Source organism: Coffea arabica, chromosome 5c (assembly GCF_036785885.1).
Source record: "Coffea arabica cultivar ET-39 chromosome 5c, Coffea Arabica ET-39 HiFi, whole genome shotgun sequence".
Taxonomy (NCBI): Eukaryota; Viridiplantae; Streptophyta; class Magnoliopsida; order Gentianales; family Rubiaceae; genus Coffea; species Coffea arabica.
Genome location: NC_092319.1, coordinates 2644834 through 2668016, shown reverse-complemented (window position 1 = coordinate 2668016; position 23183 = coordinate 2644834). Strand labels below are relative to the sequence as shown.

Sequence of the window (23183 nt, the reverse complement as noted above, 5' to 3'; positions counted from 1 at the left end):
TTTTTTTTTTTTTTAATGTTAGGCTCAAGCCATGGCAAAACAGGAACAAATTGTGGCTCATCATGGCAAAACCAAAATAAATTGTGGCTTGGGAGCATTAAAAAACTACATGCAGCACCAGGTTGAAACACCAAATGGGAGATGGGAAAAAACAAAAGAAAGAAGCAGGCAGCAAGGGAAACCTCCCGCCGAAATTGCCTCTAAGGCTGCACAAAATCACCAAAGAACCGGCAGAACACCAGAGGACGCCACTTCTACTGTTCCTCAGCGTTTGGCGCTTTTAATAGGTAGGATAGTGCACTTTTACGTAAATGTGTTGTATTAGAAAACTTTTTTTCATGTCTTTTGGAGTATGCTAAGGCATGGATGAAGTAAAATAACAATACCCAACCACACCTAAATCATACTTGCCTTAACTCCATCATAATTATCATATTCGGAAACAAAACAATATTTAAATTTATTCTTACGAGGTCACTATTGCAGTTTTTTTTCCTCGCTGTAGATTGCAGATGATCACCATGACATTAACAATCACTCAACATACAACATTTAAGGTTTTAAAGTACAATGCCCCATGAACTATAGAACTCCATGACCCACAAGTTACATACGAAACATTTCACACTTATGCCTTTAAATCCAGCAGCAGTAGCCAGGGCAAGAAACTCTGTTTCATATCTCTCAATTCCTTCTTTAGTCACCACTATAAGATCTGTTTGGCAAGTAGCTTTGTCGCGTGCACTATAATCAGGAATCACAGGAAGAATTGCGTCAACAGCTATTACCTTTCCATTGTCTGGTAAAGTCTTGTAACAATTTTTCAGCAACTTCAAGCAATGATCATCATCCCAATCATGAAGTATCCATTACAAAAGTATTGATGGATGTTGTCTGTGAGTATTCCAGACAAAAGGCACTCCTTTTACAAAGCATCATAAGACGATGACAGACTTTATGATCTTGAGAGTTATAGATCACTCTCAACTACTAATATTTCTAATGTGTCATTATCCTATCCCTTAATCTATAAGTATTCACCGGATCTGTAGATACTTTCCTGATTATTTAAAATTCCATATGGTATAGCTAAAGTTAGAGAGAGTGTTATATAATTTGTATGCGTGGTTCAAAGTCGCGGTCGCGGCCCGGACAGTTTCACATCGGTCTCGACATATCAGTCGCGGTCTCGGCGAGATCCGCATTTTTGAAATATTTAATATTCTAAAAATTGTAAAAAATTTGATAAACAAGGATAATTAAAAAATTAGTAAAAATAATGAAAATTCAAGTTGACTCGGGATGATTCGGAGTGATGACTCGGCTGTTTTAACCCTTTGCGGTGACGTCTTGATGAGTCAAGTATTTCAAAATCGTATCGTCCCGGTATCGTATCAGGAGGGACCGAGACGGTAACGACTCGACCGAGTCTTTGAACCATGTGTGTAAGTAACCTTTAAAGTTAAAGCGTCTGTTGCCTAACAACTAAATGTTCATTGATTAAAGTGGTAAAAATAAATGCAACTCAAATAAGAAGTTGGGTAACTTATTAGACTCTGAAGATCTGCATAATATGGTTCAAAAGAGAAGGACTGTACATAATTAGATTGAAAAGATCTGCAGAATATTGTTCAAAGATAGCATTTGTTGTGACTGACTGACTTCTAATAAGATTTCCTTCAAAGTTGAACTTACCTTCATAAAATGGCATCCCCCTGTGGAACACTTTCAAACATGTCTCCTCCAACATGTTCAACTCCTGCAAATTTACCTTATTAAGGGTAGAAGGTAATGGATTACAGATTTAGAAAAAAAAAATCCTATTCTAATGCAGTGGATTATGGAATAAACAATTCTTCTTTTCAAGCAATAGTTTGTGGAAGCCTGTGATTCAGTATAACAGTGTGTCGTACAACATATTGAAACTTCTTTAATTCCAAAAAAAAAAAAAATTATAGAACTCATGATGGTAAGTGTCTTTCTTCCCCAAAACTAACTCATTCGTTTTGCAATTTAACGGAGATTATTTTGAAGTGTCTGCATCTGTTTCTTTATTTGTTCTCACATGCTATCTTGAATTGGTTAATTAAAGGGTAATGAAGCAAAAGAGCAAACATAACTGAGCAACAAATGGAGAAGAGCAAAAATTATACCAGGATAGGCTGGTGCATGTTGTATAACATGTGGCAAATCAAAATTATTACCTTGAGGCTAGGGTATTTAGTTGTGATTATATTGAGGTTCATTCCAAGACCACCACCAACATCTACCAAAGTTTTGAGGTGCTCAAAACCTTTGTACCGTTCAAGCATTCTGTTTATGACGATAGCTGTGTGGTGGATCATTGTCTTGTTGAATACCTCATTGAATCTGGGGTCGCTTCCAAGAAATTCAAAAGCATGTGTACCATGCGCCCTGTGAAACGGATCTCCCCCTTCGCGAACTGCATCTTCTAATTGGTACCTAAATTTTGGGTCCAAAAGCATATTTTATGGAGGCCTTTTTACAAGCCGAATTGTTCTTAAATACATGCAAGGAAGAAAAGCATCCATAGAGTTCACACGTGTACTCACAACGAAAACTATGAACAAAATTTATTCAGTGCTACTTTAATGTTGGCTTGAGTAGTCAGTGCTACTTTAAGTATAATTGTCTATGGATTTGATATTTCACAAAGGAATTATGTGTTACATCCAAAGTAGAGATTTGAGTCGTTTAAGTCCACTATCTTGTGTTGTTCTATCAAAATCCAGTGATCCTGTTTTGGCGATTTTAGAAGAAAATCACTAAAAGTAATCCTTTTGCAGAGGAATTAAGACCATCACTAACAAAATGGCTACGTGCATCGTAGAATTACAACTTGTAGGTTAAGGCATAGTTAGACGCAAAGGAGTGATTTGTTTTTTTTTTATTCCAGACACTGATAATATTTAATGGACTAGGGGCTGGAACAGTTCCTTACCGGTTATGTGTATTTCAACAAGATGTAAATGAATTTGATTACAATGTTAATCATTTTAAACACGGTGTAAGTTCAGTATATATTTTGGTGGGATCCACACATATTGTTGAAAATGATTCCCAAGTCATAATTTCAGCCGTGCATTTTTTTTTTCTTGGCCAATCATGACTGTAATAATTCCTGCCACAAGTTCATTTCTATTCATTTCTAAAAATTAAAATAAAAGAAGAGGGCTCAATGGAGTTTCTTAGGGTAGTGAATCGCTTTTGGACCAGGCACTATGCATCCACAAAGGAGTAATCTCAACTATAGGAGTTTTTGTTTTTATTAAACAGGATAAAAGAAAAGTGAAAATCTCACCGTCAATGAAGACCTTATCTTGAAGCAAGGCCAGCAGGAGCTTAGTGAACCTCCTCCCTTTGTTTTGTTCTGTACAAAGAACTTGGCCCACCGGCGCCAATCCATACACTCTTGTTGGCGTTTGGATAGCATGATCACCATCCACGTCGGTGGCAACGGAGCAGGTGAGCACAGAGTAGCTTGCCAGGAGCCGCAACATCCGATCCAGCATAGCAGCGGCATTTGGGTTTTCTGAAGACACGTTAGCCGCAATTTCTGAAGGCGACAGTTGAGCACCGGGACCAGCTCTGGCGATGATCTCGAACACATTGAGCCGGATGGCAGCAAGCAACATCATGGGCAGCCCTGCGGAGGTAACTAGCTGCATGGCGTACGAGAAGTGCTCCTCCTCCTCTTCTTCTTCTTCTTTTAGTACAACTTGGTTCTTGGTTGTTTCTGCCAAAGAATCCATATTACTACTACACTTCAAAAGATCCCACCGGCCTACTAATTACAGATTCTATTCTACTCTATGTTCACTGAATTGTGGATTCGCCCTGGTAACTGAGCTTTCGCCTTGTACCAGTATTTAAGGAGATGGAGCCTCTCCTGTTCAATTCTACTCTAAGCTTACGTACCATTGGTACAAATGTCCCAGCAGCCCATGTTCCAGGAGAAATTTCTAAAATTATGATGATTTTTAAAAAAATTCTACAAAGGGAGCATTATTATGATGATTTGCTGAATGCGAGGTCTCCCTGAATTTTCCTAGCATCCAAATAAAAAAAAAGAAAAAGAAAAACAGACCTCGCATTTGTCAAATGCGGGGTTCTCGGCCAGGCAACTCAGCTCGCATTTAGCGAGCATTGTGACGAAAGAAGCCCCTGGTCCAGTGAGCGTGATCAAGCTGCAATTTTACATAAAAAGGCTGCTCAAACAATTGACATAAGTTAGAAGCCGTGCGTGTTTCATCATGCCAGTGATGAAACTGGAGCCAAAATTAACTATTTACCATCTTCAAATTATTTTCAAGAACATGAATCTAGATTTTGCCATGATTTTTCTTTTTGCTTCAGTTCTAATGCAGGCCTTCCCTTGCTTTATGATTTCACTGCAAATTATAAAATGATTTACAATTTGCAATGAAAATCTCTACAAATTTTACTACCTAAGGCTGTAAATTCATCAAAATTGAAAAAAAAAAAAAGATCCCATAATATTGCCATCGATACTTGATAATAATTTGGGGCAATAAATCTTAACCGAACTAGTATGCTTTCGGCTTTATTGTATCTCACATCCGATAAAAGCGAATTCCTAAAAAATTATATTCAAAATTTTTTTTAATTAGGAGCACACAATCATTTTTGTTTTTGCATTGACATTTATCATAGAGGAATAAATCCTTTTTATTTTAAAACTCACACGAGTTAGAAGTTAACAAATGTGAGGTCTCAGTACAAAATTTTATGTACTAGTAATTATTTGTATATAAATAACCAAAACGTTATATTTCTTATAGATTAAAAGATTTGATAATCAGACGGTTGAAAACACCTAATTTTATTATTAAATAAATTTGTATATTTTCGTAGGTTAAAACGGTTAATTGATGAGTTCTCAATTCCTTTAGTGGCTATTTGTGAGCCTAAGGCGTTACCATGCGACATTCATGTGTTTGGAGCACGGCTCAGGATGGATAGTTGGATGGTGAATAGCCAGAGGTCTATTTGGGTGTTCTTTAAAAACTCTTTTGATTGTGCCTTTGTGGGAGAATCCTCTCAGCATTTGTCGCTTAAAATCACTTCTCAACTTCTATCAGGTCCAATTTATTTTTCTTTTATCCACGCAAAGTGTAATGAGCAGGAGCGATCTTTGCTTTGGTCAGCTTTGTTAGCGGAAAATCTGGCGGAGCACCCTTGGATGTTGGCGGGTGATTTCAATGTCACTGTTAGCGCGGAGGAAAAGAGGGGCGGCTTGCCTTTTCGAGTAGATGAAGGAGTGGAGCTTAGAACTTTCATGTCGATGGCGGGTGTTTCGGATGTTGGTTTTTCGGGGTCCCCTTTCACTTGGTGTAATAATAGGGGGGGTATGGCTCGCATTTGGAAACGCCTGGACAGAATGCTTGTCAATCAAACGGCCGTTCTTTCAGGGGCGCAGTTTCAGGCTCAACATCTAGGGAGGGAGCCTTCGGATCACGCCCCCCTTTTAATGTCATCGTCGACGAGGCTGGATAACAAGCCTAAACCTTTTCGGTTCTTGAATGTTTGGACGACGAAGCCTGGGTTTTTGGATGTCATTAGGAGGAGTTGGGCAGCCCCTTGTTCTGGGCGTCCTTTGCAACGTTTATCTGCTAAATTGCGAAATGTTAAACGGGACCTTCAAGTTTGGTCTCGTGTGGAGTTTGGTAACATTTTTGACGCGGTGAAGAGGGCGGAGGGCGAGGTAGCAGCTGCAGAGGATGCGTTTGGAAATGAGCCTTCTCAGTCGCATTGGTTGGCTCTCCAGGAGGCTCGTGCTATAATGAGGAATTCTCTGGCAAGGGAGGAAGGGTTTTGGAGGCAAAAGGCACGGGTCAAATGGCTTAAGGACGGGGACAAAAATTCTAAGTACTTCCACTCGATAGTGGCGGAGAGAAGAGCAAAGTCTATCATACACCGAATTAAGAATGACCAGGGGGAGTGGATATCAGATGAAGGTCAGGTGTCTGCTATTGGGGTTGAGTTCTTCAAATCCTTACTTTCGGAGGAGACTGCCGGCGGGTCATGGAGTATTTTGGACGTAATTCCTAAGGTTGTTTCCGATGTTCAAAATGCTGATTTGGAGCGGTTTCCATCTCACGAGGAGGTAAGGGAGGTGGTGTTTAAAATGGATGGGGAGAGTGCGGGTGGGCCAGATGGATTTACAGGCACCTTTTTTACATTTGCGTGGGAGGTGGTGGGCAATGATTTGTGTGAAGCAGTGATTAGTTTCTTTTGTGGTCATGAGTTGCCGAGAAGCGTTTCTTCGACGTGGATAATGCTGCTTCCCAAGGTAACTTCCCCGCAAGATTTTAGTCAATTTCGGCCGATAAGCCTTTGTAACTTTGTCAATAAAGTCATTTCGAAACTGTTGGCCAACCGTTTGTCAAAGGTGCTGCCGAGTATTATCTCTCCGCAACAAAGTGGGTTTGTTCAGGGAAGGCAGATTTTTGAGAATTTTTTGTTGGCCCAGGAGTTGATATCTGATATTCGGAAATCTAATCGAGGGGGCAATGTAGTGTTGAAGTTGGATATGGCCAAGGCCTACGACAGAGTCTCTTGGCCTTTTTTGTTACAGGTTTTGCGTAAGTTTGGGTTTGGAGAGAGATGGATTGATATGATTTGGAGGCTGATTTCGAATGTCTGGTTTTCGGTTTTGATTAATGGTGTCCCACAAGGTTTCTTTAAATCTAGTCGTGGGCTACGGCAGGGGGACCCTATTTCTCCAGCTCTTTTTGTGATCGGTGCCGAGGTTCTTTCTCGCCTGTTAAATTCGTTGCTTTCCTCCCCGCTCTTCTCACCGTTTAGTGTATCCCAAGGATGCCCGAAGGTTACGCATCTGGCTTATGCCGATGATGTCGTTATCTTTTCTAGCGGGCTGAAGAGGTCAGTTCGTTTGGTGTTGAAAGCTCTGGAAGATTACTCTTTGGTATCAGGTCAGCAGGTGAACCATCAAAAGAGTTGTTTTTTGACCCATAGCAACTTTCCCAGGGCGAGGAAACGTATGCTTGGAGAACTCACGGGGTTTTCCTCGAGGGAGTTTCCAGTTAAATACTTGGGTTGTCCCTTATATGTCGGGCGGAGGAAGAAAGTTTATTTTTCGGCAATTTGTGATTCCATACTGGGCACGGTGCTATCGTGGAAGGGGAGGTTATTGTCGCATGGTGGTAGGCTGGTACTGATCAAGAGTGTGCTATCTTCTATGCCTCTTCATATTCTTGCGGCATCGACTCCTCCCAAAGCTATTTTTGGGATGCTGGAGAAGACGTTTGCTAATTTCCTTTGGGGCTCCTCTGAGGGGGGGCTGCGTTTCCACTGGATCAAATGGGAACAGTTGTGTCAGCCATATGACAGGGGAGGTGCTGGGTTGAGGTCGTTGAGGCATGTTTTCGAGGCTTTCTCAATGAAACTGTGGTGGCAGTTTAGGTTGCGGAAGTCCTTATGGGCTGAGTTTTTGCATTGTAAATATTGCCCGAACTCTCACCCTTGTTTTGCTGAAGTCTTGCCGGGGAGTTCTTGGACTTGGAAGAGATTGGTATCTATTCAGGGGGTTGCTGAGAAACATATTCGCTGGATCTTGTCCAACGGTTCGGCAAGCTTTTGGCATGATGATTGGTTAGGACAAGGTCCGTTATGCCGCCAGGTGGATACTTTCCAGGAATATGCAGTTTCCGAATTCGTGGAGCACGGTCGGTGGAATGAGCAGAGGCTACGCTCTGTCTTGCCCAGCTGGTGGGCGGGGCAGATCTTGAGTGTTGTACCTCCCGCTGAGGCGCACTCGGACAGAATGGTCTGGTCTCCCAGTACCTCAGGGAATTTTTCCCTATCGTCGGCCTACCAAATTGCTCGAGGGGTTGGTAACAGGTCTTGTCTGTATTCCTCGATCTGGAGTCAGGATTTGCCGTGTAACGTTTCATTTTTTATGCTGCGTCTGCTGGGAGGCAGACTGCCAGTGATGGATATTTTGCACAAGTTTGGGGTTGTCGGGCCGTCTCGGTGTTTTTGTTGCTCCTTCCCATGCCAGGAGTCTCTGGACCATATTTTCTGTACTGGGGAGGTTGCACGGCGAATCTGGGCTAACTTTGAAGTGGTGGTGGGAGGGTTTGGTGTTTCCTCGACGATACGACATAAGGTGATTAGCTGGTGGTTGAAGCCTACTCGGAACCCGTTTCTTCAGGTTCTCTTTCGTTTGTTGCCTTCTTTGATATGTTGGAATTTGTGGAAAATGCGTTGTGTTCGAAGGTCAGCTTTTGCCTGTTACTATAGTCTGTGATAGAATTTTTTGTGATCTGCGAGACCTGTTTCGGATTAGGTTTAAAAATTCTGTAACCTCTTGTCGAGGGTGGCCGAGTTTTTTTGAGTTTGTAGCTGGTTTGGCTCGGCGTTACCATGTGCAAATTGTTCGATGGCAGTGTCTGGTGCAGTCGGTGGTGAAGCTAAACTCTGACGGATGCTCTAGGGGTAATCCTGGCAAGAGTGGAGGAGGAGGCGTCATTCGCGACTGTGCGGGAAGGTTTCTGTTAGGGTTCTCATGTTTTTTTGGGGAGCTGACGAGTCTGCAGGCGGAATTGAAGGCGCTTCTTCATGGGATTAGGTTGGCCTTGGATCGGGGGTATCGTGAGTTGCACATCGAATCAGATTCTTTGGTGCTAGTTCAGATTGTTAGGGGTACAGTGAGGTGTCCATGGCAGTTGCAAAGTGGTTTACAAGAGCTGATGGAAGCTAGACGGTATATTAGGGAGATTTCCCATTGTTTTCGAGAAGCGAATAGGCCTGCGGATAGATTGGCCAATGTGGGGGTGGACTTTGGGATTAATTCAACGTATGGTTCGTTCTCTGACTTGCCTCGCCTGGTGAGAGGTGATATTACTCTGGATCGGTTGGGCGTTCCGAGCCTTCGTAGGAGTAGAGTTTCGTTAGCTTGTTAGGTAGCAGTTTGCTTTTTGTTTCTTTTTCCCTCATTGCAGTTGATTAATAAAGAGATTGTTTTAAAAAAAAATCAAATGATTATTATGTGATTATTTATCTTATAGATTAAAAGATATACTTTCCTATAAATGCAAAAATTATAATCACATAATAATCATTTTCAAATTAAATGAGAAAAAATATTCCCAAACCACATATATTTATTTCACTAGGATATTTGAAAAACATTTTATTTGTTTATTGTAATTTATTATGATTAAATATATATAAATTTTTTTTGGAAAAATTATGACAGAATCTCCCATTAAAAAGTGGACTAAACTCCCTACCAGAAAACCCAAAATAGACAACATTTAATCCAAGCAACTTGTTAGCCAATAATCACAAACCACTGCAAAAGCACAAGTCTTTAGTAAATTAAAAAACAGAAAAAGTAAAATCAAGTTAAACATCCAACATTCCACAGATTAAAAACAAAATGCAAGCAAATCCATGTACAAATAATATAGTGATCCTAATGGTGCAGCTTCAATCGTCATCTTCATCTGCAGCTCCACCCTGAGGTGGAGTAATGCCTAAATGATCATCTATACGTGCCAAGCGAGTGTCCATTCTCTGCAACTGGAAAAATAAATTAGAATTAGTAGCACAAGACTATGGTACAAATATTTTAGTTAATATTTTAGTAGTACAAGCAAATGTGATACATGCTTGTCTTGTATACATATTTTTAGTTAATATTTTAAGTTAATATTCCCTCTAACCCCCTATACATTATTACGCATCATGCCAAAATGTTAATCAAGAATTCCTAATTAAATTGAATATAAGTTTATTAAATACATGCTTATCTTGTTTTATTTAACGTTTCCAAGCACCCCCCTTTCGAGTCCATATTGTAGCCAATTTGCTTATCTGATTGTTTTCAGATCGAGTACCTCGCATTTAAGAAATGCGAGGTACATAATCTCGCATTCTCCTAATGCGAGCTTAAGAAGCTTGCATTTGGAGAATGCGATCTTCTTTTTCTTTTTTTCTGGAAACACTTACCTCACATTTGTGAAATGCGAGTTATCTGAACTCGCATTTCACAAATGCGAAGATCACAAGTCTGGAACCTACTTAAAAAATTACCCCCTTTGTAGAATAACTTTTTTTTTCATCACAATTTAAGAATTTTCTCCATGTTCCAGTTTCTACAGAAACAAAAGGAAATGCAGCAAAAATTTTAAAGAACGTGACTTTAAAAATTATTATTATTATTTTTTGGTAAATCTGTAACTTTCATTGCTGTCATCATCAAGTACACTGCAGTAAAGCTACAATTCACCCCTGTGACATCGGTATTGGGGGGTTGGGGTTTAGTTTTATAAGTCCCTCACAGGACTCCAAAAGTTGCCGGCTTTTGGAGTTACTGTGGGGAGTTAGATTTATTTGCCGAAAATTCTTACTTTCATAAGAAAATGTCAGAAAGAAAACTCATTCTCAGAGGCTTGGGGGGTCTTTATCTCTTAGTAGCGGGGCACTCTGTGGGGTTTTCTATCCCACATCGGTATTGGGGGGGTTGGGATTTAGGTTTATAAGTCTCTCACAGGACTCCAAAAGTTGCCGGCTTTTGGAGTTACTCTGGGGAGTTAGATTTATTTGCCGAAAATTCCGTAAGAAAATGTCAGAAAAAAAAAAAGAAGAGCTACAATTCACACTGCAGTTGTTGTATTACAAAATATCCTCAAGTTAAAAGATATTCATCGTCTACTCCAGGCGCCTCGTAGCTGTTGAGCAGAAGCAAGTACGTGATTGAATCTATGTGAGAATCACACTTCAGCTTCTCTACCCCATAGCTTTCGAAAACCATTCGAGTCACCACCTGTTCCAACTTCGCTACCAGATTTGCATATTCATGGATGATCCCACTAACAATTATTCATAAAAGGAAACAAATTGAAGGTGCAATTCGCTTGGGATCATTTCAATACATTGCGCGCTAATTAATTGTTGGATTTACTAGTAAGAATTGATAAGATGAGGATAAATAAATCAAGTTGTACCTGAAATTGTCATCATTTCCTTCGGGCCACTTGAGCTTAGAGAATTTCTTGACTTCTTCTATGTCGGTTGCATTTTCGATTTCCACGCTCTCACGAATAGCTGAGTCACGGTGGTCGCTAAGATAACCAAAGAAAAGCCTATCAGAAGTGTTCTTCTTTTTTGTTTCCACGGGAAGATCGAACAGTTTTTCTAGCGCAGAAAATACTGAATCCCTCAAGTTGAAAGAAACTGCATCATACACAGCAAGAAAGCAACCGCATTCTTCAAGAGCGTGGCGGACTTCGTTGCGTGCCAAGGACCAGCTTTTTGTGCCATACTGCAAATTCTCCTGACCGAAGTTGATGACAGGAAGTTTTTGCAACTTTGGGTTATCCATGAAATTGAACTAGACGGATTTTGCAGAGCTAGCTCGACGCCTTAAGTGTATTGGGAATACTACCATCTCTTCTGCTCCCATCAAGGGTGTAGGATGTGGATTTATAGCATAGGATATAACGTACTTATAAAACAGTAGAAATGCATATAATTGTGTTTCATTTAGAGTTCAAGGTTTCTTGAATATTTTGTTGGAGTTACAAAATTAGCCCGCACCTTGAATTTGTTACGAGAATTCAAAATCAATGGTTGACAGGAATCTCATTGAATTACTACTGTTCCCAAGAAAATGTGTTAAACTTTTGGGATAATTTCAGAAACCTCCCTTGAGGTTTCCAACAATTACAGAGAGCTCTCATCAGTTTTAAAAATTACACCTACCTCCCTTGCTTTTAAGGTTATGTAACAATATAAACCAATAGATTATATTTTTTCACAAATATCCTAAAATACCCTTTTTCTAGAGAATAAGACAAAATAAAATAAGGTTTTAATTTTTAACTTTTTGTACGTGGCATACTCACTAAATCAAATATAGTCCAGCAATTCCAACTCATCTCAAAATTCATTACTTGCTAATTCTTGACTAATGCAACTCACTGCTACCATTACCAATACTGAACCAAAAAATGCCATCATGTCCCTAAGAACATGATTCATTATTACTCTAGTACTATTAGAAATAGAGACAAAATCTACCTTCATAGCAAAACCACAATCAATAGGCAAATAAAAGAGAGAACCAATGAATTTTTTTATTATTACTAGATTTTTTTGCTTAACAAACATAATAGTCACTTCTTTATCTTCCAACTCTCAATTTTATTTTATTTTTCTATATCACTGCCACCTTTTTTATCTTCTCCTAGTTTGACAATGAAATCTATAGTTCGCACCTTGTTAATTTGGTAACTTCAATTGGCTAACATTTGAAAAGAGTAAAACTATTTTTTTTTAAAAAAAAAGAAATAGTCTAAAATTTTTATAGTAAGAAAGAGACAGAAAAACAAAAAAGTACAAATAAATTTTGGAGATGGTAAAAAATTGATAGTGGTATGACTGCTAACAATGGAATATAGTATTTGATGAGAGGAAGAAGTGATTGTGGGAGAAAAGAGGGAAAAGTATGAAAGAGGGATGGAGGGAGTGTGACAACCCCACCTTCCCCTAGAGCGTACCCTAAGGGTTAGCGAACTCCCTGCCCAACTCTGACTAGGACTACTAAGCCGAAAACACACTTACCAAACCATACGGTGCAATAGGACTTCGATTAAACGCTCCAACGAAACGCGCAAAGAACTAAGGCCAAGTCAGAATCCGGCCAAGATTTGGCTGGATTGCCGACCGGATTCAAGGCAGTGACCAAAACAAAAATTGTCTCATCTTTCCCTGACAATCCGGCCAAGTATCTGGCCGGATATACGGCCGGATTCCCTGCAATTGTTTCCCCCCAGATTTCTTTTCTTTCCTTGCTCAAGTTCCGCGCTCACCTGATTTTCCAACGAATACAAGAAAAGTTCACATAACCATAGAAACATGCATTCTCAACTAATATACATAAGCATACGCTTGCATAAATATATAAACATTGGAGTCTTTACAAGCCAAAATGTTATACTTGATAAAAATACAATTAGGGTTTACTATTACAGAGGAGCTTATCCAAAATAACTATATCTAGCTCAACTCTTCTCCAAAATCATGGTTCCAATATTTGTCCCTTGTAAGGAAAACAAAGGCAACGGGTATGAGTTTTCGCCCAATGAGGTATCAAAAGTTCAAATAGTTAAGAATCATTGAACTCCACTTTTACTCAATCAAATATAAACACCAAATAGGGAGATGAACAAACACCATAGTCAGACATAGTAATTCAAATAGAAAGGATACAGATGGCTCTCAAGGGTCAAATTCCGTTGCAGTACTTGATCCAAACTCGTTGACTCTCCGCCAACGTTTAGAGAAGCAACCATGACTGTAGACCCCACTTTACATCAATTTCCATCCACCAAACATACCCCTTACCGGGCCCAAACACCAAACAGAAACAGAGGTGGTAATACTCGAGTATACCAAATATCAGAGGGGTTTCAGTGCCTCATGGTTCGTCAATCTACTTCGACCAAACCCTTGCTGGCTCGATTCGATAAACTACTAATAAGGTTGAGCTTAGATGTCACGCAAGGTCGTTGGATACAAGCCTCCAAACGACATCAAATCATGTACAGTTAACAGATTCAAATTTATACAGCAACCAGTCAAACAGACAAGAAAAACGAGTGTGATAAAGTACACCCTCATTTCGCCTTGAATATACAGAAGTCACAGTTATTCAAGTCACAAATTGCATGTACAAGTAAACCAGTTAAGCAACAAGTCATGCGAGTGGTACACTCACCAATCAATTGCCACCCTTCACTTTATCCCTGATTTGTCCTCTCATAAAATACCATTTTAGCAACCCTAAACCACTAGTATGGTAGTATTAGAAGCAAAAAGGGATTTCTTAGCAATGTTACCTTGTAACCTCAAGAAAGATGGCAACTTAATGCTTCTTCCTCCAAAATCACTCTACCAACACCTTTAATCTTCCTTAGTGAGCAACTCTTATGGAGTGGTTTGCAAAGTTGATGGCTAAATCTCAAGATTCAAGCAAGCATTGAGGTGGAAGATGAAGCGCTCTCTCCTGTTTTTCCTCTCACAATTTTCAGCCAAGACAAGGAGAAAATGAAGACATCTTGGTCAAATTTTGATTTTTAGTAAAGTTAAGAAAGGTTGGTCAAAGTCCAACATCCAACGGTTTTGCGACAAATGGCGTCTTAGGGTTTTGTTCTCATCTTCTTGTCTTCCAAAGCTAATTTATCTAGCTAACCTCTAATTATCCCCTAACACCTTGTAAAACAATATCCCTTTATGCAAAACTTCACCTAGTAGTCAAAATTTTACCTCACTAACCGCATTAGCGGTTCCCACGTCCATAATGCACTTCAAACTTAACGTGTACTAACTTATACCAAAAAAATGATTTAAAAACTTAACACACTTATAAAAATATCGAGGAAATTAAGCCAATTATTTAAAGTAAAGAAAATGCATTCAAAGAAATAAATAAATTTAACCTAATTTTTTGGATTCTCACACTCTCTTCCCCTTAACAGAATTTCATCCTCGAAATTCTCTTCTTTGTTAAAAAAACTCGATCCTACAGTGTTTTCTTCTACTTTTTTAAGAGTTTCTCCTCACTCATGCCACGACCACAATCGAACCTAGAGAAAAATCTTAACAATCGCAATGGCTAAAACACCATGTTAAGAAAAATCAATAAAGATATCAAATCCTTTTGAAAAATCAGTAAAGATTGAAATGGGAAGAAAAAAATATCTCATCAGATGCGTCAACCTCCAAATCCTTTTGATTGAATAGTAGATTATTTGCCAAATTTTATTTATTTGTATCCCTCCAATTTCTTTCTTTTCCCTTATTTATTGCTTCTAGGTACAAAACAGATAGCACATTAAAATAAACTATTTCATAGATTAATCCTGGAGAAAGCTACTCCCCTAACATTTTCAAGAAAAAATGGGCACAATAGGGGAGAAGAATAAACATCGACTGAAAAGAAGAAAAAGCTTTTCATCCATAGATCATGTAGTCTTGTGATCATTAAAATTCGATGCATCTGGTGTTTTAGACGCCACAATAGACCTTCAGCGAATTTGGAATATTCCAATCCTCATTTGTGCTCAAGAATCGTAGATAACCAAAACAGTCGAATGGCTTATATAATAAGGGGTGTTCATCATCAACCAGCTCTGTTGGTGTCTTTACCAATTTTTTGCAATAGGAAAATTGTGCAATCGAATACCTAGTTCCTCTTCCCTTCATAGTTACTCTATGAAATGGGGAATGCACTCTACCGTTGCTCCACGCCTGCATTTCAAAAATGTATACAATCAATGTATTAATATCCACTAGAGAAGTCAGCATTTACAACAAAAATACCGAAAGTTATGGCACAAATGCCATGTCAATATTCTAGATGATTAAGGTAGTAATATCTATGAGGCCAAGAGGTTAAACAATTCAGATTAGGAACAAACAATTCATGGTTTTTGATAAAAACACCCATGGTAAAACTATATACACGTTTGTAATAAAACACCCTTGGTCATTTGGAAGCTACCGAAGGTACATTCGGTCGCATCACATCTACCTAATACCTAAAATGGCAGAGCAGTGTAATGTTCTATATTTGAGGGTATTTAAACGAGGCCAACCTAGTTCGAATTGATGTCTCACAAATGTACTCTGTACTACTGTGTAATTGGAAAAGAACTTAGCGCTTCTCCCATCATCCTACGATCATGCTAAGGGATAATAAAACAATACAAAAGGGTAGAATTGGGAGAAAAATATATCTCTCTCGGTAACAGATTATTTTAAGAATTTTTTAATAATACGAGAGTGAGATATACAAAGGTATAGTTTTATGGGAGGTTAGTGATAATTTTGAAACTTTAGAGATCCTAAATGCTATTAACGTAAACTGCAAGAAAGGTTTCTAAAATTATCTCTAGCCAAAAGGGTGAGATATACCATTTTACAAGTTTGAGGGTGCAAAGGGATGTACTTAATAGTTGGAGGGTTAAAAGTTGACCAACTTAATATTTGAAGATCATCCAAATTTTTTATCCAATTAAATTATACTTACAAATCAAACAGATATGGATTTATGATCCTCAGACTTTTAACTCCTTTTATTAATAAAATAATTTATATTTTTATAAAATAAAATAAAATTTTAGTTGATTAAATGAGTGTTTCTTTGAATCGTAAGTACATTCAACAGATTAATAAATTTAGTAATTTATTGGTTAATTAATACCTCTTTAAATTAATAAAATTTGCATGATCCCAAAATTATTAATTTATAAAAGTTTTACTGTATATCTAAATCCGCTGGTGCTTGTATTTTAAATTTACAACTTATCATCAGCTTTGAATTATATATTACAAAGTACAAAAGTATGTAGAAGTAAATGCTAAAAATCATATTTTTTTTCTATCTTAAATGCAATATTTTAGTTTGAAGACATACATTTCAATAATTTAAAGAGAAAATGAAACACATTTAGGATTTATTAGCTTAATTATATCGAGAGAGAGAGAGAGAGAGAGAAGTAAAAAACCAAGAATTGCGTTCAAAACAAAAAAAAAAATTGTTGTGCCACAATTTTTTCCCTTTATATTAAGTATATATTGAAAGAGGGAATAGAATAATATGCATTTCTACTATTTATAAGAATGTTATATTGAGCTAATTCTTTTGTTTATTGCAGAAAAAAATTGAGAATATTAACCTGATACGAGAGTGGTATAGAACTATGACTGCTAGGCAAGGCAATTTTTTTTTTTATTTAAATGTTGGGCTGCCAAGAGTTGGGAATTTTTCTAAAATGCTGCCTGGCTGACAGCCAATGTTGGGCTGCCGACTTAGGTTGGGAACTTTTGTAAAAGGCTAACGGGCTGTCAGCCCCACAACTTGCTAGGTAGGTTTTTTTTTTTTTTCAACTTGACTAAGTCCGGCAGTTTTCCTTTCAACTTCAATTGTATAAGCTGAAATGTATAGAACTTTGGTAATATTTTTATAGTTTATTTTTTCACTAATAATTTTTATTTTTCCCCTTATCATGTAAAATAAGAGGGATGTCTTTCTCTATCTGAAAAAATGTAGTTATGGAGATAAAATTTAACAGGATTTGCATTCTTAAGTGTACAACCATTTGTATTATTATGTTAGGGACATTGATATGTTTAAATATTATATGTCTTGAATGATTTAGCGACAAATAGACAAATTCAAACAAAAACGATATTAGAGTTGAAGATTAAAAAGAAAGAGTCATGAGAGGATGAATTTTGTAAGAAAAATGGAGAAAAGAAAGATGGATGTTTATTCTATATAAATAAGTTATCAAAAAAGGCTAATAGAATGTGGTGGTACAATGGTTATTACATTGTCTTCTATCACAAAGGTAGTTCGAACCTTGGTAGCTTTATTTTGCAAAACTTAAAAAAAAAAAAGAGGGGAATGTTGAAAACTAGAAACTGCCGGTTCACCGATTTTAACGGGTTTGACTGATTTTGACCGGTTTTCTAATGAAGTCAACTTTAGTATAGAATCGGACCGGTGCTATGGCCGGTTCGCGGTTCAACCGATCGAACCGGCTGGTCCAATCTGATTTTCAAAACACTGAGACAGAGAGAGAGAAAGAGAGAGAGAGAGAGAGATCAAAAATCAAGAATTGCATTGAAAATAATAATAATAATAATTGTTGTGCCACGATTTTTTTCCCTTTGTATCAAGTGTTGAAAAAGCGGATAGAATAATATGCATTTCTACTATTTATAAGTACGTTATATCCACTAATTCCTTTGTTTATTGTTGAAAAAAAATCATGAATATTGATTTCATAGGAAAATGATACAGAACAATGCCTGCCATGCTAATTAGCTCGACAGGAAGGGCAAAAATATTTTTCAGCAGCCAATTAGGAATTTTTCTAAAAGGCTGCTAAGATTGTTAGCCTGACAACCTGCTTGAATATATTTTTTTTTAAATGTTAAGCTACTGGGCTTAGGCTGGAAACTTTTCTCAAAGGCTGCTGGGCTGTTTGCAAGGTGCTTAAAAAAAAAAACTTGACAAAGCCTTGCAGCCTGTTTGCTTAATCAATTTTGTTAATTTTATGTACAAGCCTTAGAAAATTTTTTAGATGAAATCCAATTTACAAGAAGGTGCATTATTTTTTCAAAAAACCTAACAATAATCCAGTCTTTGACTTCATAGGTTTTTACACCTGGGTTTTGCTCATTTTATCTAATCAGGTGTGTTTCTTGACCTTTTCTCTTAATCTCTTCAATCTTTTTGACTAGGGAGGATTGTATGCAAAAGACGTGATTCTTGTCTTTTTCAGCCTCTAATTTGATATTAGATGTAATATGTTAATAGGAACGATGAGATTGTTGATGCTTTCAATATTCTTTCTGTTTTATTGTCTGAAGAATCTGAGATTTCTTTGTGCCCATTATGAATGGTTAATGACTGAAGTCGATGGTTTTTGCACAATGGTAGTGTTACTTGATGGATTAATGTTATCAAACTTCATGGTAGGGAAATGCTGTTTTTTTATTGAGTAAAGTAGATGCTACAGTCAAAAGTCTGTCTTTTTATGATCCTTTAAAATAGGAATATTCTGATTGCAACGTATCATTTCTCTCAAAGCAACTTGATTCAGCTCTGATGCGAAATTCAGGGTTTTTTACTCTTTCCTTGGCAAAACTGGATTGGCAGCTATCCCCTTTTTGCTTTACTTGAGTTCTGATTTGGGGATGAGAGCAGTTCTTAGGTCCATCAAGCAATTCAAATCAGTCTCTCGGTACAGAGCAGATACTGTCTCTATCGGATTTCCAAAAAGACAGCATTTTTGGGTCAATACGAGTGAAAGGCAACCTAAAGTCTACACCGATATGCAGCTATTTGCAGATGTTACCATCCATCTTACCTGTTCTCCAGAGGTTTGCATGCTGATGCTGCAAGATTAGCTAATGGAGGTTGATACCTTATTGGTGATTTATGGTTCGCAATTCTTCTAGTGGCATTTTTAATGGACATGAAGTTTTTGATAGGGTGCGATTTTATTATTTATTTTATTATTAATTTCCCCTATTACCTGACTCAATGTGATTTAATTGCTGGATTCTACTCACTTTTAGTATTTTACATTTATTTCAGGGAGTAGAACGAAAATACCACAATCAATGCTAATTTGACAGTCATCAGGAAAGAATTCAAATAGGAGGTTGACAGGGGCATTTTGGGAACACAAAAAAGACGTGAGCCCTTTGTAATTTGGGCTGAAGTCTTCCTTTCTCCTGGGCCGCCGCACATCTGAGGAAGGCAGAGGATAAAAACCAAACAAATAGCAGAGAAAGAGGACGGCTGGCTTCCTTAGCTTTTCGTCCTGTAGCTTAGCTTTTACCTTTGATTTTTCTATAGAGAGCTTTGAGAGATGGAGCTCACGTATGTCAAGAACAAAAGGAAAGACTTGAGTCATGCTCTGTAGTACTTTTGATTTAGATTTTAGCTTTTCGTCTTGTAGTGGGTTTGCTTCCCTAGCATGTCAGAGGCGATCAGGAACATTGAATTCTCCTCTGTAGCTTCATTATCCTCCATCGCGCAAGCGAATTGCATTTTCCCAGTTTCTATGATAATGGTCGCGTTCCTTGCTGCAATTTTCCATGGGTTTAGTTCATCAATTATGAACTAATTCCCTTTGTCTAGTCAAGGGACAACGGATGCTTTGGGTCGCCTAAAATTGTGAGATCGATTTAATTTTATCTTTTGCTATGATTGTTCAATTAATTGATTGTCTTGGATCCGGATAATTAGTTAATTTGATAATCTATTGTCAATTGGGACGTTAAATCCGTAATTGTTTAATTATTTCAAAATAGTGATAACTGGCATGATTGGATTCGTGTCAGGGGAATACGCGGGCTAATCTAAAATAACCCTGGTAGTGCGTTATTTGGTTAGAATAGGGCTCCTCTAATACGTAAGGCAATTGAGAAATTAAATCTTATGGGCGTACCTAAGATTATTTTTCAATTAGAGCAGTGATTAACGGGCGTACCTTAATCACCGACACAGTAAAGAGGGGTTGACTGCCATCGCTTGTTTGGTAGTTATAACCTATTTATTGGTAAATAATTGCAATTGGCTTTGCATCGATGATCAATTAGGTGAACCATTGCTGAAGTTATTTCTTGGCTAGATCGTTAATTAATATTACCTTGATTTTAGTGAATTGCCATTTGATTTCTAGTTGTCTACTTCATTTTATTTTTAAGTGCTCTCTTGCTTTAATTGATTTAGGCCTTTAATTATTGTTACTCTGAGTTCAATGAATTGTGGTTTAATTTCTAGTCAGTTACTTATTTTTATTTTCTTATTTGAATTTATTTGATTGTCGTCGTTCCTACAAAATCACCCCCTGTATTACTTTGGATTTCTTAAGAAACAAATATACCCAGTCCCTGTGAATTCGACCCTGCTTACCGCTATCTACAGAAATTACTTTTAGTTTGAGCAGGTTTTATTATTGCACAGGCTGACAACCTGTCAATTTTTGGCGCCGTTGCCGGGGACTGGCTTTATTATTTGTTTCTTTTTAAATTCATTTTTTTCTGTCCTAATTTTCTGGTTTTCTTCTAGTGTATGCATCGATCTTCTCGTACAGGTGATTTGATTTTTGACCCTGAGGTAGAGAAGACCGAGCGTAGAACGAGAAAGGAAACCAGACAGCTCAGAGAGGAGTACTCCAGTGCTGCATCTCAGAGACCTGAGCCAAGAGTTGACCCAACAGATTCGTTTGGTGACATTTCAAGTGACTCTGACCAGGAGGAAGGAATCATGGCTAATGCACGAACATTGAGGGAGTTGGCTGCCCCTAATTTAAATCAGCAGCCTCTATGCATTACCTTCCCCACCTTAAATGATAACATTCCATTTGAACTAAAATCTGGTCTGATTCAGCTTTTACCCTCTTTTCATGGTTTACCAGGTGAAAAACCGTATAAGCATCTGCAGGAATTTGATGTCGTGTGCAACAGTATGAAGCCCCCGGGTATCACAGAAGAGCAGATAAAAATGAGGGCATTCCCCTTCTCCTTGAAAGATTCTGCGAAGGACTGGCTGTACTACCTGTCACCAGGTAGCATCACCACGTGGGACCAATTGAAGAAAAAATTTTTGGATAAATATTTTCCTGCGTCCAGGGCTGCAAGTCTGAGGAAAGAAATTTGTGGGATCAAGCAGCATCCAGGGGAGTCACTCTATGAGTATTGGGAACGGTTCAAGAACTTGTTGCACAGGTGCCCCCAACACCAAATAAGTGAGCAGTTGATCATACAATATTTTTATGAGGGGCTCTTTTTCAGAGACAGGAGCATAATTGATGTTGCAAGTGGAGGGGCGCTGGTGAACAAAATCCCTCAGGAAGCACGGGAGCTAATAGAGGGGATGGCAGAAAATTCACAACAATTCGGTACGAGAGAGGATGTTCCAATACGCAGGGTGAATGAGGTAGAGACACCCTCCATGCAGCAGCAGCTAACTGAGTTGACCGCGTTTGTTAGGCAACTGGCTGTGAGAAATGCATCACAAGTCAGGGTATGCGGGATTTGCACTGGTATAGGTCACTCTGCAGACATGTGCCCAATGATTCAGGAAGAAACTGCAGAACATGTGAACATGGCTGATCACGCGCCCGCGCCAAGGAAGCAGTACGACCCTTACTCAAGCACCTACAACCCCGGGTGGAGATCATCACAACCTCAGTTATGGAGGGAATAGGCAACCCAACTTTACACCGAACAGGCAGTCTAACTTTGTGCCAAATAGGCTACCATGGTACCAGCAGCAATACCAACCCCGACCACCTCCGGCCCCAAGCTCTGGTCCTTTTTTGGAGGAGATGATGAAACAAATGATGACAACCATGACACAAAATCAGCAAAGGACGGAGGCAACCATTATGCAAAATCAGCAAAGGACGGACTCCGAAATGCATGACATAAGAAATCAGATGAGTCAAATAGCCACAAAAATCAACCGTTTGGAGTCCCAAATAAATGGAAGATTGTCATCCCAACCTGAACTGAATCTGAAGAACGTAAGTGCAATGACTTTAAGGAGCGGGAAGAAAATTCAAGGGCCCGAACTCGTGACTCCAAAGGATAAGGACGAAGAGAAGATTGAGAAAGAACTGCATGCAGAGAATACAAGCACCAAAAATCCAGTGGTACTCCCTGACCCGATCATAGACGTTAAAACTGATCCCCCTCCATTTCCTTGCAGGTTGGAGAAACCGAAGAAGCAGGACAAAGAGAAAGAGATCCTAGAGGTGTTCCGCAAGGTGGAGATCAATATCCCCTTATTAGACGCCATCAAACAAGTGACGAAATATGCAAAATTTTTGAGGGACCTATGTGTCAACCGAAAGCGGCTTAGGGGAGACGAAAGGATCATTGTTGGGGAGAATGTGTCAACAGTTCTCCAAAGGAAGCTTCCACCAAAGTGCGGGGATCCAGGTAGGTTTACTGTCCCATGTAAGATAGGTAATACTCTGATTAGGAATACCCTGCTGGACTTAGGAGCATCGATCAACGTAATGCCTAAATCTATGTATGCTTCTCTGAACCTCGGTCCATTAAAAGAAACCGAGATAATAATTCAATTAGCTGACCGAACAAACGCATACCCTGATGGGTTGATAGAGGATGTGCTGGTCAAAGTTAATGAATTGATATTTCCGGCTGACTTTTATGTACTTGACATGGATGATGATCATTCCCCTAACCCCTCACCTTTGCTACTAGGTAGACCCTTTTTTAGCACAGCACAAACAAAAATTGACGTTAATAAGGGTACATTATCCATGGAATTTGATGGGGAACTAGTCCACTTTAATATTTTTGATACAATAGAACATCCTGTTAACTCTCACCCTGTGTTTGCTATTCATGCTATTAATCCCTCTGTGCAAGAATTTTCTGAGTTTGCTTGTAGGGATAAATTCAAATTTACTGAGAACAAGGATAAGGGGATGAAATCACTGTATGAGGTGAAAAGGAGTAGAAAATTTAGAAAGAGAGCTGCACTCAAAGGCTATTTGGATCCTGAAGGAGGGCCACCGATTTCCAGGAAAATTGAGTTACACCCAAATTGA

General features: G+C 38.5%; 2 protein-coding genes, 1 non-coding gene and 1 pseudogene across 3 annotated transcripts; 1 reads left to right on the top strand and 3 right to left on the bottom strand.

The window, feature by feature from the left end:
- Positions 1-433: 433 nt before the first annotated feature.
- Positions 434-3913, bottom strand: LOC140007619 (caffeic acid 3-O-methyltransferase-like; annotated as a pseudogene).
- Positions 3914-9498: 5585 nt separating this feature from the next.
- On the bottom strand, positions 9499-11395 carry LOC113690702 (probable 2-oxoglutarate-dependent dioxygenase AOP1). The gene is made up of 3 exons (XM_027208700.1): positions 11019-11395; positions 10727-10883; positions 9499-9591 (listed from the first exon to the last, which is right to left on the bottom strand). Exons 1-3 carry the CDS (start codon positions 11393-11395, stop codon positions 9499-9501), a joined length of 627 nt encoding a protein of 208 aa, XP_027064501.1.
- Positions 11396-21238: 9843 nt separating this feature from the next.
- LOC113691141 (small nucleolar RNA R71) lies at positions 21239-21345 on the bottom strand. The gene has a single exon (XR_003448555.1). It is a non-coding gene; the product is annotated as a small nucleolar RNA R71 (small nucleolar RNA).
- Positions 21346-21953: 608 nt separating this feature from the next.
- LOC113690701 (uncharacterized) lies at positions 21954-23183 on the top strand. Its single transcript, XM_027208699.1, has one exon. The coding sequence runs from the start codon at positions 21954-21956 to the stop codon at positions 23181-23183; it is 1230 nt and encodes a 409-aa protein (XP_027064500.1).

What these genes read in the sequence shown, in the direction of transcription:
- LOC113690701 (XM_027208699.1), top strand. Translation starts at nt 21,954, where the DNA reads ATGACACAAAATCAGCAAAGGACGGAGGCAACCATTATGCAAAATCAG.
- LOC113690702 (XM_027208700.1), bottom strand. Translation starts at nt 11,395, where the DNA reads ATGGATAACCCAAAGTTGCAAAAACTTCCTGTCATCAACTTCGGTCAG. An exon ending in GGAAATGATGACAATTTCAG is followed by an intron (nt 10,884 to 11,018) that starts GTACAACTTGAT and finishes AATAATTGTTAG; the next exon opens with TGGGATCATCCATGAATATG. An exon ending in ACAGCTACGAGGCGCCTGGA is followed by an intron (nt 9,592 to 10,726) that starts GTAGACGATGAA and finishes TTATTTTTCCAG; the next exon opens with TTGCAGAGAATGGACACTCG.